The sequence below is a fragment of the Triturus cristatus genome, chromosome 4_2 (assembly GCF_964204655.1).
Source record: "Triturus cristatus chromosome 4_2, aTriCri1.1, whole genome shotgun sequence".
Taxonomy (NCBI): Eukaryota; Metazoa; Chordata; class Amphibia; order Caudata; family Salamandridae; genus Triturus; species Triturus cristatus.
In genome coordinates, this window is record NC_140586.1 from 165572218 (window position 1) to 165586681 (window position 14464).

The window sequence follows — 14464 nt, forward strand, 5'->3', positions numbered from 1 at the left end:
GAAGAAATTGAAGTGAAGAATGACAAGTATCCAAACTGAGTGAAAGAAGGATTCACTTGGATCAAGTGAACAAAGAGATCATTTGGATAAATTGAAAGCTGAAGAATTGCTGAAGAATTGAAGAAGTTCAAACAGTAGTGGAGTAGTAGAGGCTAAACTAAAATGGCTAACATAGAGGATAATAGAAATAGATGTGCCTTCTTTAAGAGGTGGTGTAGGATGTGCTGCTGTTGTACTGGATTATTAATGCTTCTATGGGGTGTTTTAGTTTTATTAGTTACTTTTAAAGTAGAGTTTGAGATGCATATAGAAAATGTGACAAATGTAGAGAAGAATTCACAAAAAGTAGTTCCAATTAGAATTAGTAATGCTTACACACACAAAGATAGGTCAATTAATAACTTTTCTAGTAATGTTTTTTCGAAACTGTTATATGAATATGTGAAGACAATGGAAGTAAGGGATTGCTACGTCTGTATGCAATTACCTGCATCCGTTTCAGAGGGTGTTACTTATCATCATTTACCAGCTACATATGGTATTTCCTGTAGTATTTTAAGTAGTGTTTTTTATTTGTTAGGGAAAGTAGATTATAAGATGTCTAACAGAGATAGTATTTTTGGGCATTTGCCAATGAACAAAGAGCTGAATCCAGCTAAAGAAGCTAACACTTTTGGTGAGATTTTTATTGAAGAAAAAGGATTAACATTAGATTACATTTTTAAGAATAATTTAACTTGCAGTTTGAAAGGAGAGGAGAAAGCTTTCCTGGATATGGTAGAAGAAAGGAGATTGAACATGCATGAGAAAGCAGGAAAATATAAAGTGAGTGAGACAATTTGGGACATTGAGATGGGAAAAGAGTTGAAGAATGGGGCTAGTCCAACTTTAGCTCTAGATGCACCACAGAAGGGTAAACTTTGTATTACAAGAAGGAAATCCCAATATGATACATATTTTGTCGGGATTAGTGAGTGCCATGATACATACTTCATTGCAACAGGTTGGGGTTTCAGAGGTGGAGAAGATACGATTTTTCCAGGAGTATATTATGTTTGTGGGAATAAGGCTTATTACAAGTTGCCTGACCATTGGTATGGCACGTGTTATGTGGGCCTAGTTTTTCCAAAGATTTTTCATATAGATAAAGTAACAGATGTAGAACATATTAATTTACTAATGCGTTTTAAGAGAGAAACTTGGTCTGAAATAGTGGGTGATATTTTTGGGGTTTTGATTCCAGCAGTGGGAATTTCTTTGAATGCTTATGGAATTCGGAAACTGTCCACAGTGGTTGATCGCTTATCGACAAATACCGCTGGAGGGTTTCTTTTGGTGAATACGGAATTAAGTGCCGTACGTGCCATGTCTATGCAAAATCGACTTGCCCTTGATATTCTATTGGCCAAGGAGGGTGGAGTCTGTGGAATGCTGAAAGTTCAACATTGTTGCACTTACATTCCAGATGAAAGCAGAGACCTAAAGGTCTATATCAAAAATATTACTGATTTGCATGAAGAATTAGTACCACTTGAAGCTGAGAGTTTGTGGACTAAAATAGCTAATAAGATGATAGCTGTTAAGGATTTTATTGCAAAGATAGGTAGTACTATTATAGGTAGAATATTGTTTCCCTTGTCTTGTATAATTGTGGCTATATTAATAATAAGATTGGTGTGTGTGTGTTGTAAAAACAGGGGAGGGAGGAAGAAATTGAATAAAGAAAAGAAAAATAAGAGGTTGAAGAGAGAACCTCAAGAAATTGAATTAGAAGAATTGAGGGAGAGTGTTTACTTAGAGACAAAAAGGGATGATGAAAGAGTGACTGGTGTTTAATGTTGTGTAAAGGGGAAAAGACATTTCTGATTTCTCCTAAAATGGGACTAAATTTTCACTAATTTTTTTTTTTTTTGGGTTTATTTGGTGATAAAATCACCAAAGGGGGGATTGCTGGAGCAGAGTTTTCAGTTTGAAAATTCTGGGGCTTTTGAAGCTCTGGCATGTCTATTCGTTGTATTAATTTATTAATAATTAATAATTAATTATTTGTCTTGTGCAAGTGCGTTTATATTAACCAATTCGTTTGTTTTAACAAGAAAGAGTTACACGGGAGTGTGCTTTAATGTGCTGACTGATAATAACGCGTGTGTTAAATATGTTTTCATGTTTAAACGTTGCTATGTGCTGTTTATTTTTGAGCACAAAACGCGTTTGAATTAATGCTTTTCTATGTTGCAAGTGCTAGATAAATGCATACACATAAGGGTATTAGTGGGGTTAACACTGTTTAATCACTATGCTGTAGTAACGTTGTTTTTGTCTCTTTTTATTAAGATGGTCTATTAAGGCCTATGTTGGCTAGAGAAAGAAGGCTGAATAGTGAGCCTGGCTGTGATTATAATTTGAAAACTGAGACGAGGGAGACCCCTGCTGGAAATGGTTCTGAAGCTAACTGACCATGGTCCTTGTCGAAAAACTTTCCATGAGGACAGCAGCAGTTTTTGGGAGTTCTCCAAGAGAAGTGAAAGTGTCCTTGGCAGCCTTGGAAAACAAAGGAGCCTTAGAGGGAAACTCTGAACTGTGGCTCGATAGCCGAGGAGAAGCCGGATTAATATGATACATGTTTTATTTTCTTGGTTCCTGTTCCGTAGTCTTCATTATGTGTACTTTTCCTGAGCGGAGATTCTCAAATGTAGCGATGTTACATCCTTTCCTTCTCGCTCTGCTCAGCAAGTCCGGCGGACATTATAGTTTTTTCTGTGTTTCCAATGTATCTTTCTATTGTTTAGAATATTATAAGATGTTAGCCTAGAGAGGGTCTTTTGCCACTTGCCATTTTGCCTTTGCCGCGTATTGAACCTGCGTTGCTGAGGATTGATGCTGAAGGGACTTCGTCTTGAGAGACATTTACCGAGAGACTTGTCCTGACCCGTTCTGACATTTAGCTAGAATAGGTAACTATGAGAAATGATTTACTCTGATTGAATTTCTATGACTAATTTTAGATAAAGCAATATAATTTTAAACATGGTGTTGGATATTCATTTTTGTCAATTATTGGGTTTGCGTTATTGATTATTGTTGTATATATTGTATAGACTATGCTTAGGGACAGTCACAAAAACCAGGTCTTATCGGCCTCGATATAGATGCAGGGTGTTTAGGAGTGTTTTCTTTCCACAGGTTTATTGCTGGTAGAGTATTTGAGCGTATGTTAGTGAAATGGGCCCTAGCGTATGATGTATGCATGTGCGTGTAACTGTGAGATTACTCTATCCGTGGTAGTGGGAATATTATATACACCCTGATCTCTATCACCTGCACCATAACACTACCCCTCCCCAGGGTGGCTTACGGTCGGCTGTACCCTTTAACGCCTTGGGATTCCCATCGTCCCACCTGCAAGCATGTCCCGCAGAGTCTAAAACTCGAAGGGGGACCCAGTATCCGGGGCATTTGCCTCGCCTGCCGTCAGTGCTGCCCTGAAAAGGCTAGACATAGTAGGTTCGACCTCCGCCCCCATTGAGTATAATGGCAACTGCCAACCGGTGCTGTGTTGCCACACTGGTGTCCCTACACCAGCGAGTGTATATGCGCCCAGGATAACCCAAAACAATTAGTTTGGTGTTGGCTAGATGTTAACATTGCCTGGCTGAAGAACAATACCTTAACAAGCAACTCCTGATAAGATGTGCCAATGCGGGTAGAAGTAAGAGTTATGAAGCCCGCCTTACTACCTCTCACCCAGTTATCTGTGTATAGCGCTTGTTGGAGCATGCTCATCGAATTAAGCCAGTCACCACCCTAGATGACGCCTTGCCCTCCCAAACGTGTGCTAGTATCCCAGGGAGCAGACAAGACAGTGTGAACAGGAGGGGCCATTTGTATAAATACCTGTCCTTTTTTAGAATACTGGGAATGCCAAGTGTTCTTTAATAATTTGTAGCCCATTTGTGCTTAACCCAGAGTTTCCCCCAATCTTTGGACCGTAGCACACTTGTTGGATGACAACATCCACAACCTGCATGGCTGCCAACCAAGGCTATAGGGCGGGAGCATTTACACATGTTTATTGTTGCTCCACTCAATGGTACTCGTTTTATCGACCTCCGAAGGATGAAATACTAAGTGGACCTACCAGGATCTGAACCTGTGACCAAGAGGTCGAACACAACCCTCTTTCAGTCTTGCCGCTCCCCAGGCCTGTAACCTTGTATCCTAGTGCTGACTTCTGGCCACTTAACCCTTATTTGGGCATGCCTGAGCTATAAACCCACCCCTAAAAGGCCTGCTAACCGGCTGACCACCAAAATTGCAGTCCCAATGTTAGCTGACAACTCCCAAGGAAAATTCGCTTAGCTGAAGCAACTGGTAACATGCAATTAATTAATCTTAACTATGTCTGCAAAATGTGCACTGGTAGTTGTCCGTATTAGTGCTCCATCCCCTCCATATCAGCACTATCAAGGCAACCCGCACCCTCTTGTGAATGGCACACTCACGCCCCAGCTGACAGAAAGTGCCTATTCGTGTGTAGCCCCTAACCGTATGTTTTTTACTGACGGTATACCAGGATTATGTTGAAACTTAGCTAGCTTTGCTGCAGAGTGCCCGTTGCACAATCGCAGGTGTGTCTTTGCCTATTCAGTTTCTGGCTGTAAAGCTTGATGACATTGCCAGCCCCTATCCCGGGCGAAATGAAACAAAGCTTTACTGCTACCCATGTGAGCTGCTGCTGGCATTAATGCGGGTCCAAATAGAACAAGTTAACTAGATGCTGTACTATAGCATTAGAGGGCCATTGCAGCACTTTATTAAAGTCCATGGCCAACCTATGCACAGTCTGGCAGATACAAGAAAGGCTGTAAATATAAAGCTCATTGAGATGATCGTTAGATAGACCCAACAGGGAGTGATCCTGTGAAATGAGGTAGGGACCACCACCACCACACCCGCATGTGAATCAGTCCAGGTTTACTTTGCCATGTGCAGTAGTGCCGCCACAATTCACCGGCATCTAACCTGTGCAGTGTCCTGTTCTGTGCAGTCCCCCTCATGCTTCCACTGGGCACCTCTGCCTGACGTGTGTGACCTGGGTGCATGGTCCCCTTGCATGGCGGCCTGCCAGTGAGATAATACATCACATACCCCATAAGTACCGCTACCTTCATGCCCAGATATACCAAGCGATAATGGCTGTACTCGGTCAATTGACCCGACCACACATCAAACCCACAGAGACTAGATGCGGCCTGTTAACCTGCAAACTCTGCGGAAACCACAAATAAGCAGGATCTGACATAAATGAGAGGATCCCCCAGTTGCAGCTGCTGCTGCTATTAGATGGTAATCAACCAGTTGCCACTTGAACTTAAAGCTGCAGCCTATTGTGCATGTTATAAGTGCTGCCGCACCTAACTTCATGTCTCCTCACTGTGCAGCCCCGCTGCTGTCCCATCCCCGAGAAAGTCGTGCACATCCCTGCATCTGCTAATGTGTACCATGTAGCAGACAAGTGGGTGGGAGCAGGGGGGAGCAATCTGTACATATAACTGCCTTATCTTGAAATGGAAATGACAACTGTTCTCAATACATGGTAGACTTTAGTGCTTTAACCCATTCTTTCCCAGGATTTGGGACAGGAGCCTGCTTGCGGATAACAGCTTCCACCCCCGCGCTGCATGGCTCTCCGGGTAGGGAACGTTATGCGTAACTCCAACACTGTAACATGCCCTCAATTCCAGAGCACACATCCTTGTGGAATTTAAATGAGGGGGGACCTCCGATGGCAATACCGAGGGAGTGCTCTGTGTTGGTATATTGTGCTAGACATTGCCTGTGTCACTCCCAACTTACATATTTCCAGCGTATACCCTCCTGAAAGGTAACTTGGTGCTGCAAAGCATGTGTTTCCTGCTACCAACATATGGGCTCAGCCCTCAGAAGAGCTTAGGCTCGGTGAGCTATTAGGTGCCTAACCTATCCCTACCCCTGGAAGCGCAACAACTGCTGCGGTTTTGGGAACCTAACTGAGCACCACAATCATTGATCAACCCCTCAGCCTCTGAAACTCGTAATGAGCTCAGCTGGCTGAAGTTACGGCTAAACTTCATTACAAGTGTATGTGCTCGGGCCTGTCGAAAGTAATTGTAATTCCATTACTACTGTTGTGCAAGATACCCCCAACCATTGGCTCTCCATGGTTCAATACCTTCCTGCGAATACTGGCTTCCTTGAAGAATGTTTAAAATTCTTATGTTCTGCAATGAAGGGACTGCAAGACTAATGACCCTGCATTCTGGATGAAACAGAGTTCCTGTACTGTAACCTTTGCCTTCTTTTGTAAACCGTGCTGGCACCAATAAAATATAAATACCCTCCCTATACAAGTACAAGCATGATTCTAAGCACATGGCCCTGAAGTACGTCTGGTACTGGAATACACAAACGCACAAAATGCTGGCTACAACACCCCCTACTGTCACTCCAAATAGGCTAATACATTCTTTACTTGGAAAACGAAGGGACTTCGTTTTTGCTTCCGATCTCGGGTTGCGTTTACCCGCAGACAACACAATAACGCTTGTAATAATAAACGCCCCCGAAACCATAATAACCGTTTGCTTGCATTTGCCATTACACAAAGCACTGCAATACTACCCATGAAAACACATCACATGCCTCTCCACAGTGAGCTCCAGCATGCTGACCGACAAAACTAGGAGCTCAATGGGTAAAGGGGAGCAAATACGACCAGACTATTCTCCCGGCACCACACTGCCAGCAGCAAGCTAATCAAAATTCACTTCCGGAGTCACCGCACCTACACCGGAAGCCAATTTCTAAACCATGGGCGGAACCACTTTGGCGAACAAACTGAAGAGGCCCGGGCTGCTAACCAATCAAGTGTGCCCCTGTTGTAACGGTGGAAGTGTCACCTTTAGTCATTGAAACCTCACATTATTACACTGAAATTTGGAGCATGTCACACATAGCGTTCTGCCTTGGCAGCTGTGTTAAACCAATGTAACTAACATGCAGTACACTTGTTGTCCTGCTCTTGTTGAAAAGCCTTCTGCCATTGGGCCAAGTCCACGCTATACAAGACTGCAAGTAAATTAAACCATCTAGACGCCCTCCGGCACAGGACAGATCACGACGAGAAACACTCATTCAAGGGTAACCACTCAGGCAGCAGTTGCCCAGCTACAACTGGGGCTGGCAGCGCGCCTGCGCATTCCAGGTTCTACCGGGCCAGTTTGTACAGAGAACTTGTGACTAACCTTCTGGGCCTCGTCCCCTTGCGAAGAGTGGACCTCGGGTCCCTGGTAACGCCCGCCGCGTGCTCCTACGAAACAAAAACTGCGCAAAGAACTACCAGCACCTGAAAACGATGGAGGGGTGATGCCTTCGCCCCCATGCAGTCCAGTGCCCATATACTCACCCACACCGACGACAGCCATAAACACATAAGCCTGAGCCCGTCAGGGAGGTGATTTAGGTTATTGTCTGGCATGGACTTGGCCCATCTAGATTTGGGTGAAGGAATATTAATTAGCTGGGACTGAAACCTCAGCCCCCATTCCATGATAAAGGTCCGGCCCGTGGACACCTATACCTCTTCGAGACTGGGGTTGGGATCATGGTGCTTTACGCGCAGTACCCTATGCGTGGAAACACACAAAATACTATCCCAGCATAACTGGGAATCTGCACCGTAAATCTGCCTTAAAGAAGAGGCCTGTGACAACAGACTGTGAAGTGCCATTGTTTACTTGCCAGTTGAGAAACTGTCCCACCTGTGCGTTTACAAGCGAGGACATTATCACTTCAGTCACGGACCCTCAGCCTGTGTTTCTTTGAGGAAAACTACCCCTTCCCAACCTTCCAATCAGAGTTACCTTCATATCGCTGCGAAAACGGAACCAATATGGGCAACTTGACAGCACCATGAGGCCTTGGTATGAGGAGGTGATACAGTGTTCATCGGAGGGCTTCCCCACGCACAACAGGAGCACAAGAGTTTGATACCCCAGGGGGGAAAAAGCGCCCTCAGCCGCATGACACTGTCTACAATGGGGTACCTGTGTTGGTATGATGTGGTCAATTACCGCGTACGATCCGGTCCCTGGGTCTTTGCATGCCTTCAGGGCTGAACTAAGAATATTTATTTATTTTAGTTCTTTGTAGAGTTTTATATAGCACAAACTAAACCGAGACGTCGGGCATCAGAGCGCTAACATGAGCACCAGTTCCGTTACAAGAGAACACATTCGTTATAAGGACCTTAGAGATGAATTGATTTGCCCAGAATCGCAATATGTTGAGCTCGATGTAGAGACTCTAACCCGGTTCCCCAGCTTTGAGCTTGACCGCTCTAACCGTAAGGCTTATCCACTCGCCTTGTCAATATAAGTTTACCTGACGGCGGGTGTTCCCACTTCTTAGTGATCACTGGGCACACCAAACATAAATGAGACCTGGACATGGGGCCAGTAACCCTACATGCTGCTGGTAACCCAATGCCCTGATAGAAAGCATGTTGTATCCACTCCCGACTCCACAGTAGAGCCCCTGTGACAGGGAGAGCCCCCAAAACAACAATAGGTGTGGATGCCGCCACGGAGCAATAATTGGCCCCCATGGCAGGAGAAAGCATGAAACATTGTGGGCAAGGAAACATAACGGATCAGAAAACATACCCAACCCCAGTCAAACAAATTACCATGCTATACCCCTGAAATTTGCGAAACAGAAACATTGACTTCGGGTATCAGAGTGCTTACATGAGCACCAGTTCCGTTACATGAGAACACATTCAATTTGTGAGGCACCGGGAGATAATAGATTTGTCCGGAAACACCATAAGTTAAGCCTCGTTGCCGAGACTCGAACCCGGTTCCCCCGCTTCGTGGTCGACCACTGTAACCGTAAGGCTTAACCACCCGCCTTGTCAATCTAAGTTAGTAGCTGATCCTAAGTTCACGTCAGGTGGTGGTTGTCCAGCTCCATGCTGCCCCGTACCCCCATTCAGCAGCGCAGGAGAGCTGCGCGGTGCCCAACCGCCAGTTGCTAAGGCATTAATGCACCTGGTAAGAGCGCGTAGGGGCAAGCCATGCCTCTGCATTCACTGCCAAGTGGCCGGACTCGCGCCTCAAGGAACCCGGGGCTCCAGTCTCTGCCCCTCACCGTGCCGCCTTCAACAATGAACTGGCTCGCCGCAAAGCGCCCTCTGGGGTGCAAACCCCAGAGCCACCGGAGAGATGAGAGATAGACCAGAATTGCAGGACGAAAACGAACTCTGCGCTCGAACCTGGCATTCCGCTCCCAGTCGGCAGCTCACAGCAAGACATGGGTATGAGGCGTAAACATTATAGCTGTAGGACGGATTCCTATGCAATGCTCTAGCAGTGCCTATGGTGCTAACATGTTGAAAGCGGCCCTGCCGGAACGCCGCACGCCGGACTGTTGTTTTGCAAGCAGCCCCTGCAATGCGGGCATGCGAACCCAGTCGCCCAGGGGAAAGTGTGGATCAGGACAGCAAGCGCACCCGCAACCCCATCTGAGCCGGCCCTGCCAACCGGTAGTGTCGCATGTCGTGGGCAGCATAGGGAAGACCTACGCCCAAGCGGTTCTAGTGCCTGATGCCCTCCCCAAATGGAGCCCAGCCGCCAAAGGCGCCACGTTCGAAGGCCCCATGGCCTGCTCCCTTCGCCGAAGCTGTCTGCTCCCCAGCACTAACCGGGCAGGGAAGGGATCATGCTCCCGAAGCGTGCGCCCCAGACAGTGGAGGTTTGCAGGTCTGCCTCAGCACCCACAAGCTCCATTGAAACCCTAGAAAGAGGGGGGGGGCGCAATGGTGCTACCTGCTCTCCCCCCTCCCCCACGCATCGGGAGTCCCAGGCCCTGATAATCCCAACCTGGGCCTGGCTCTAGCTACACCCCAGGGGAGCCCAAGACCTGGGTGCCTAGGGTCGGCTGCTCTCTCCCCCGTTGTGGAAACCCGCCGGGGGATCCCCCTCGCCAGCTGGCCAGGCCAGTCCGACGGCTGCTACATGGGGGCCCAATAGGACAGACCCCACTCCCTCGCTGCCCCCCAATGAACAACCACTCAGGTGGCTGTGTTAAGGGAGTAAATTACCCCCGCATTGGAGGCCGCGACCTCGGCTACCGCCGGGCCGCGCATCTGCTGCCTCGGGACACACACGCACTGCGGACCTCGCGGGGGCCGAGCTAACCCCAGGGTGGGACGGGGTCCCTCCCGGGCATAACCCGCGTGGTGGGACCCCAATAGGAGGGAGGGGGAAGCCGACTAACATCGTGGTCCGCAGCAGTCCCCAGCATGACCGAAACAGTGAGACGGGCAGCAGGTAAGAGGCTGCACTGTGGGAGGGGAGGTATTTGTACCCCTGTCCTCCCCCACCACGGCCGGAAGTGACGCGGCCGACTGACCCTCTGGTCCCTAGCCCGGGGACCCTAATACGCTGACTTGTGTGCCTTCCTGTGGCACTAAGGTGGCCGCCCTGTTAGGAGGGTCCCTTGCGTGGACCCCGGGCAGCCTGACAAAAGTGCCCGTCATCTCTCCAATTAAAATTATTGCTAAACACAGCGCTCCCCCCACCCCCCTGAGGTCAGCTCCCCCTCCACAGGTCAGCGCCCAGTGCGGCCGCACCTGTCGCACTGCCCTAAAGCCGGGCCCTGTTCCTACTACGCACTGGAACGTCAGGAATCCTTAAAGTGACAATATGCAAATTCGTTGTGTGATGCCTATGGGCCCCATTACATGCTTTAAGTTTTCTTTTTTGACACAGTTTAACAGTGTGTGTCAGCCTCCAGAGGTTTTTTTTCTCCAATGTTCATTTCTTATTACAATTGGCTTTACAAAAGGGCAGTGTGTTGCTTTTGATAGGCAATTTTCACAGTAAAATTATTTTCAAAAAGGAAAGTTTTCTATCTTGAAATGTGTTCTGACCCGCACTTAGGCTGAGGTATTTTAACGTTAATGGATTCAACAAAATACTAATAATAATATAATAGGTTGTCTGACACATTTGTGCCTTAGCTGTGGCTCGCACCAGCTGTGCAGAGATTCTTTTGAACTAAATATATATATATATATATTTTTAATCATTCTTACCAAAGCCACTTGGCTGCTAGTGTGCGCAGAAAAACATTGACACGTCACCAGTCCAGATATTCCTTCTGGAATACACATCAGCTCTTCGCCAAAAGATAGATATCTTCGCGACAAGAAGCAGACATACAAACCAGTGACTTAATTACTTTATTAAATATCACACACAACATAGTTCACAGAAACCAGAAGGAAGGAGCATGAGGTGGCGAGGACAAAAGGAATATTGTAAAGGAAAACTCCGATGTAGGAGTACTCCTATTACCTTGGCGGTAGAGTCTCTGTTTAGGAGCTAGAGAGCGCAAAGGAGCGAGGCACTGTTGCTGGCGTGAGCGAGGAGGCCTTCTGCTTGAAGGAAAGCAAGGGTTTGGTGTGTGACGCATGAGCCTTTTCTTCTTGCGTCCTCCATTTTGGTGATGGAGTACGCTAGCTTGGTCCTGTCGCAAATTTTACTCTACTTGGGTGCGCTCACCAGCAAGGATCTCCTCAAGACTGGTCTTCCGTCCGGCGGTGCCTGACTGACGCGGAAGGTGGCAGCTCAACGAAAGAAAACGGAACGTAGAGTAAAGGTGATGCTTTTTGCCATTGTTGTGGTGGTGAAAGAGACTTCTCCAGTATACAAAACACACACAAAATAAATGTTCAAGTGTGCTGGAGGATGTTTCGCACTTTGGTGGGGGAGGTTAAACTTTGCCTTAGTCGCCAAGGGTCCGGTTGGCCTCTGGTCCTAGACCGAACGCTGAAACCTGAAAAAGAGAACATTAGGGCATCAGAGAGTATAAGGAAGCATGGTAAATGTTGATGGAGTGGAAATTTTTCACTTTAATTTTCATTACCAAATATGTATTATGCATAGCCGATTGCCAACTCCAGTGGCAATGGCTGGTGAGAATCACTGGCAGTCTGCTGTGTGTAATCACTAAGGGCCCGATTACGATGTCGGGCGGACCGTCGGTTGTGGTCCACCCGACATCTGGCATTGCGGTCTACCCACCACATTATGATACGGCGGAAGGAGGCATCAGGCAGAGGGACTGTCCACCGCGCTTCCAACGGGCTCAAGGAACCCATTGGTGTGTTGAGAACACACCATAATCCCCTAATGATGGCCAACCCAGGCTCAGCTCCGCTGTCGGGATTATGATGACAGTTTCCGACAGCCCTTTCATGTCGGCCTTTCCAACATGGAAATACTGTCAGCAAGTGTTTTTGGGGTCCTCTAGCAGGGCCCCTGGCCCTCCGCAATGGGGGCTGGGGTTCACGTATGGTGGCCCCCTAAACATTCCTGCACCATGTGGCAGGCACCGTGAGGTGCTGGAATGTTTCCAAACATGCATTTTACAATGGAAGCTTGTGCTGCAAGATGTTTATGCTGACCGCATAAGCTTCCATTGTAAAATGCATGTTTGCGACCGCCCTATGAGTGGTCGCATCGTAATACCCATGTCGGAACCGCCGACTGAAGGTTGGGCGGTTTGCAGACCGCTACCGTTTCAAGTGGACGCAATCAGGGCCATAGTATCTGCTGTGAGCACTTATGACGCATCTGCTGCACTTAATCCCTAGGCATCTGCTAAGAGGAACTGCTGTGTGCCTGCTATGAAGGATTACGTGGTATTTTCCTTAAATAAATGCAGGCCTGCTTATGCGATTGCAGGGTATCTACTTTGGAAAACTGCTTGTATCTGCTGAAGGGGTGTGCTTGGTCTATGATAATTTCTTTGCTGATTTATCAGCAGCGGGGAACTGCTTGCAGTAAGAAATCACTAAGTATGTGCTATGTGGGGCTGATGGGTATATCTTTTGATGAACTTTTGCATATTTGCTCAGAGGAATTACTATGTGTCTCTTTTAAATACACGGTCAATGATCTGCTACATTGAATTGCTGGGTACCTTCTGGGAAGAACTGTGGGCGTTTGTTGTCTGGATATGCTTGGTAACAAATTCCTGGATATTTGCTGTCATGGGTTGCTTGGTATGTGCTGTGGTGATTTGTTGGTAGGAACTGCTATGTATTCGCTGTGAGGAACTGTTGGGGTTTGCTGAGGGGAACTGTTGTTTGTCTACTGTAAGTAATTGATGGGTATATGTTATGAGAAATATGATTGTTGTCTGCTATGAGGAAACTAACCTATTACTTATCGGTTTGACTTCATTACCCCCGCACTTGTCCTACAGATCACAGTAATTACACATGAAGGTTTACCAAAGCTCATCAGCACCAGGTCACAAGTATATACTGCTATAAATTGAGATAGTTATATTCAATAACTACTTTATTGCAGTTTTCAAGACTTATGTTATGTTAGGTGCCATTTATAAAGCGCACTAACGCCGAAGCTTCCTGGCGCTGGATTTAGGGCCACATGTATCATTATTTCAAATAGTGATTACCTAATTTCGATTCTCTGCGGATCACAATTAGGTAATTGCTATTTGCTATTTGAATGTATGAAACTCCATGAGTTTCATTTAGCATTTTTAATGGGTCGCAAATCAAACTACTTCATTAATATTAATGAGGCAGTATGCAATTTGCGACCTATTCGGAATTGCTAAAATCACAGGGATGGTGGCCTGTTGGGGTCAGCAGGCCACTATGTCTGTAACTGCTTTTAAATAAAGCAATAATATATTTTTTTAATGCAGCCCGTATTCCTTAAAGGAAAACAGGTTGCGTTTCTGCTATTAAAAAAGATTTTTACAAACATTCACAAAGGGGAAAGGGTTACTTGGGGACTCCTTCCCATTTGCGAATGGGTTACCACCTCCATGAAGTAGGTGGTAAAATGCAAATTTTTGCAACCGCATTTCAGCTGCAAAACATTCCTACATACCGCTGCGATTCGGTATTAGGAAGGGACGCCCTAAACATGCCCCTTCCTAATACCGAATCGGTATGCATTCGCAATTCCAAATTGCGATTCGGTAACATGTTACTGAATCGCAAATTGGAATTCATACCTACCAAATGGCCCGATTCACAACCGGTAAAACGCATGATACATGTGGCCCTCAAGCTCCAAAATTCGCAGAATTACATCAAAGCAAATCCACTTTCTAATAGGACAAAAATATACACTGTGTCGCCCATGTAGCAGCTCTACAGATTTCCTGTAATGACCTCTTGCTTCTGACCACGATGCTGCCAGAGCCCTTGTTGATCAGCCCAGAATCTTCCCCAGTAGCTCTTTTCCTGATGATAAGTAGTCCTGAGAAATTGCTTGTCTAACCCACCAACTAATCAATCATAGCAGAAGAAGCCTTATTCACTTTATTCGCTGCCCCATGGGAAACAAATTCTGAGATCACCTGAAAACCTTTATTC

The 14464-nt window shown here is 46.4% G+C and overlaps 1 protein-coding gene across 2 annotated transcripts in view; it reads right to left on the reverse strand.

The window, feature by feature from the left end:
• Positions 1–11271: 11271 nt before the first annotated feature.
• Positions 11272–14464, reverse strand: part of TAC3 (tachykinin precursor 3) — a 182823-nt gene continuing 179630 nt past the window's right edge. For both annotated transcript variants that reach the window (XM_085600058.1, XM_085600057.1), the window contains exon 7: positions 11272–11880. In XM_085600058.1, the coding sequence (XP_085456184.1) occupies positions 11862–11880 (19 nt within the window). In that variant the 3' untranslated portion in view covers positions 11272–11861. The remainder of the gene's footprint in view (positions 11881–14464) is intronic.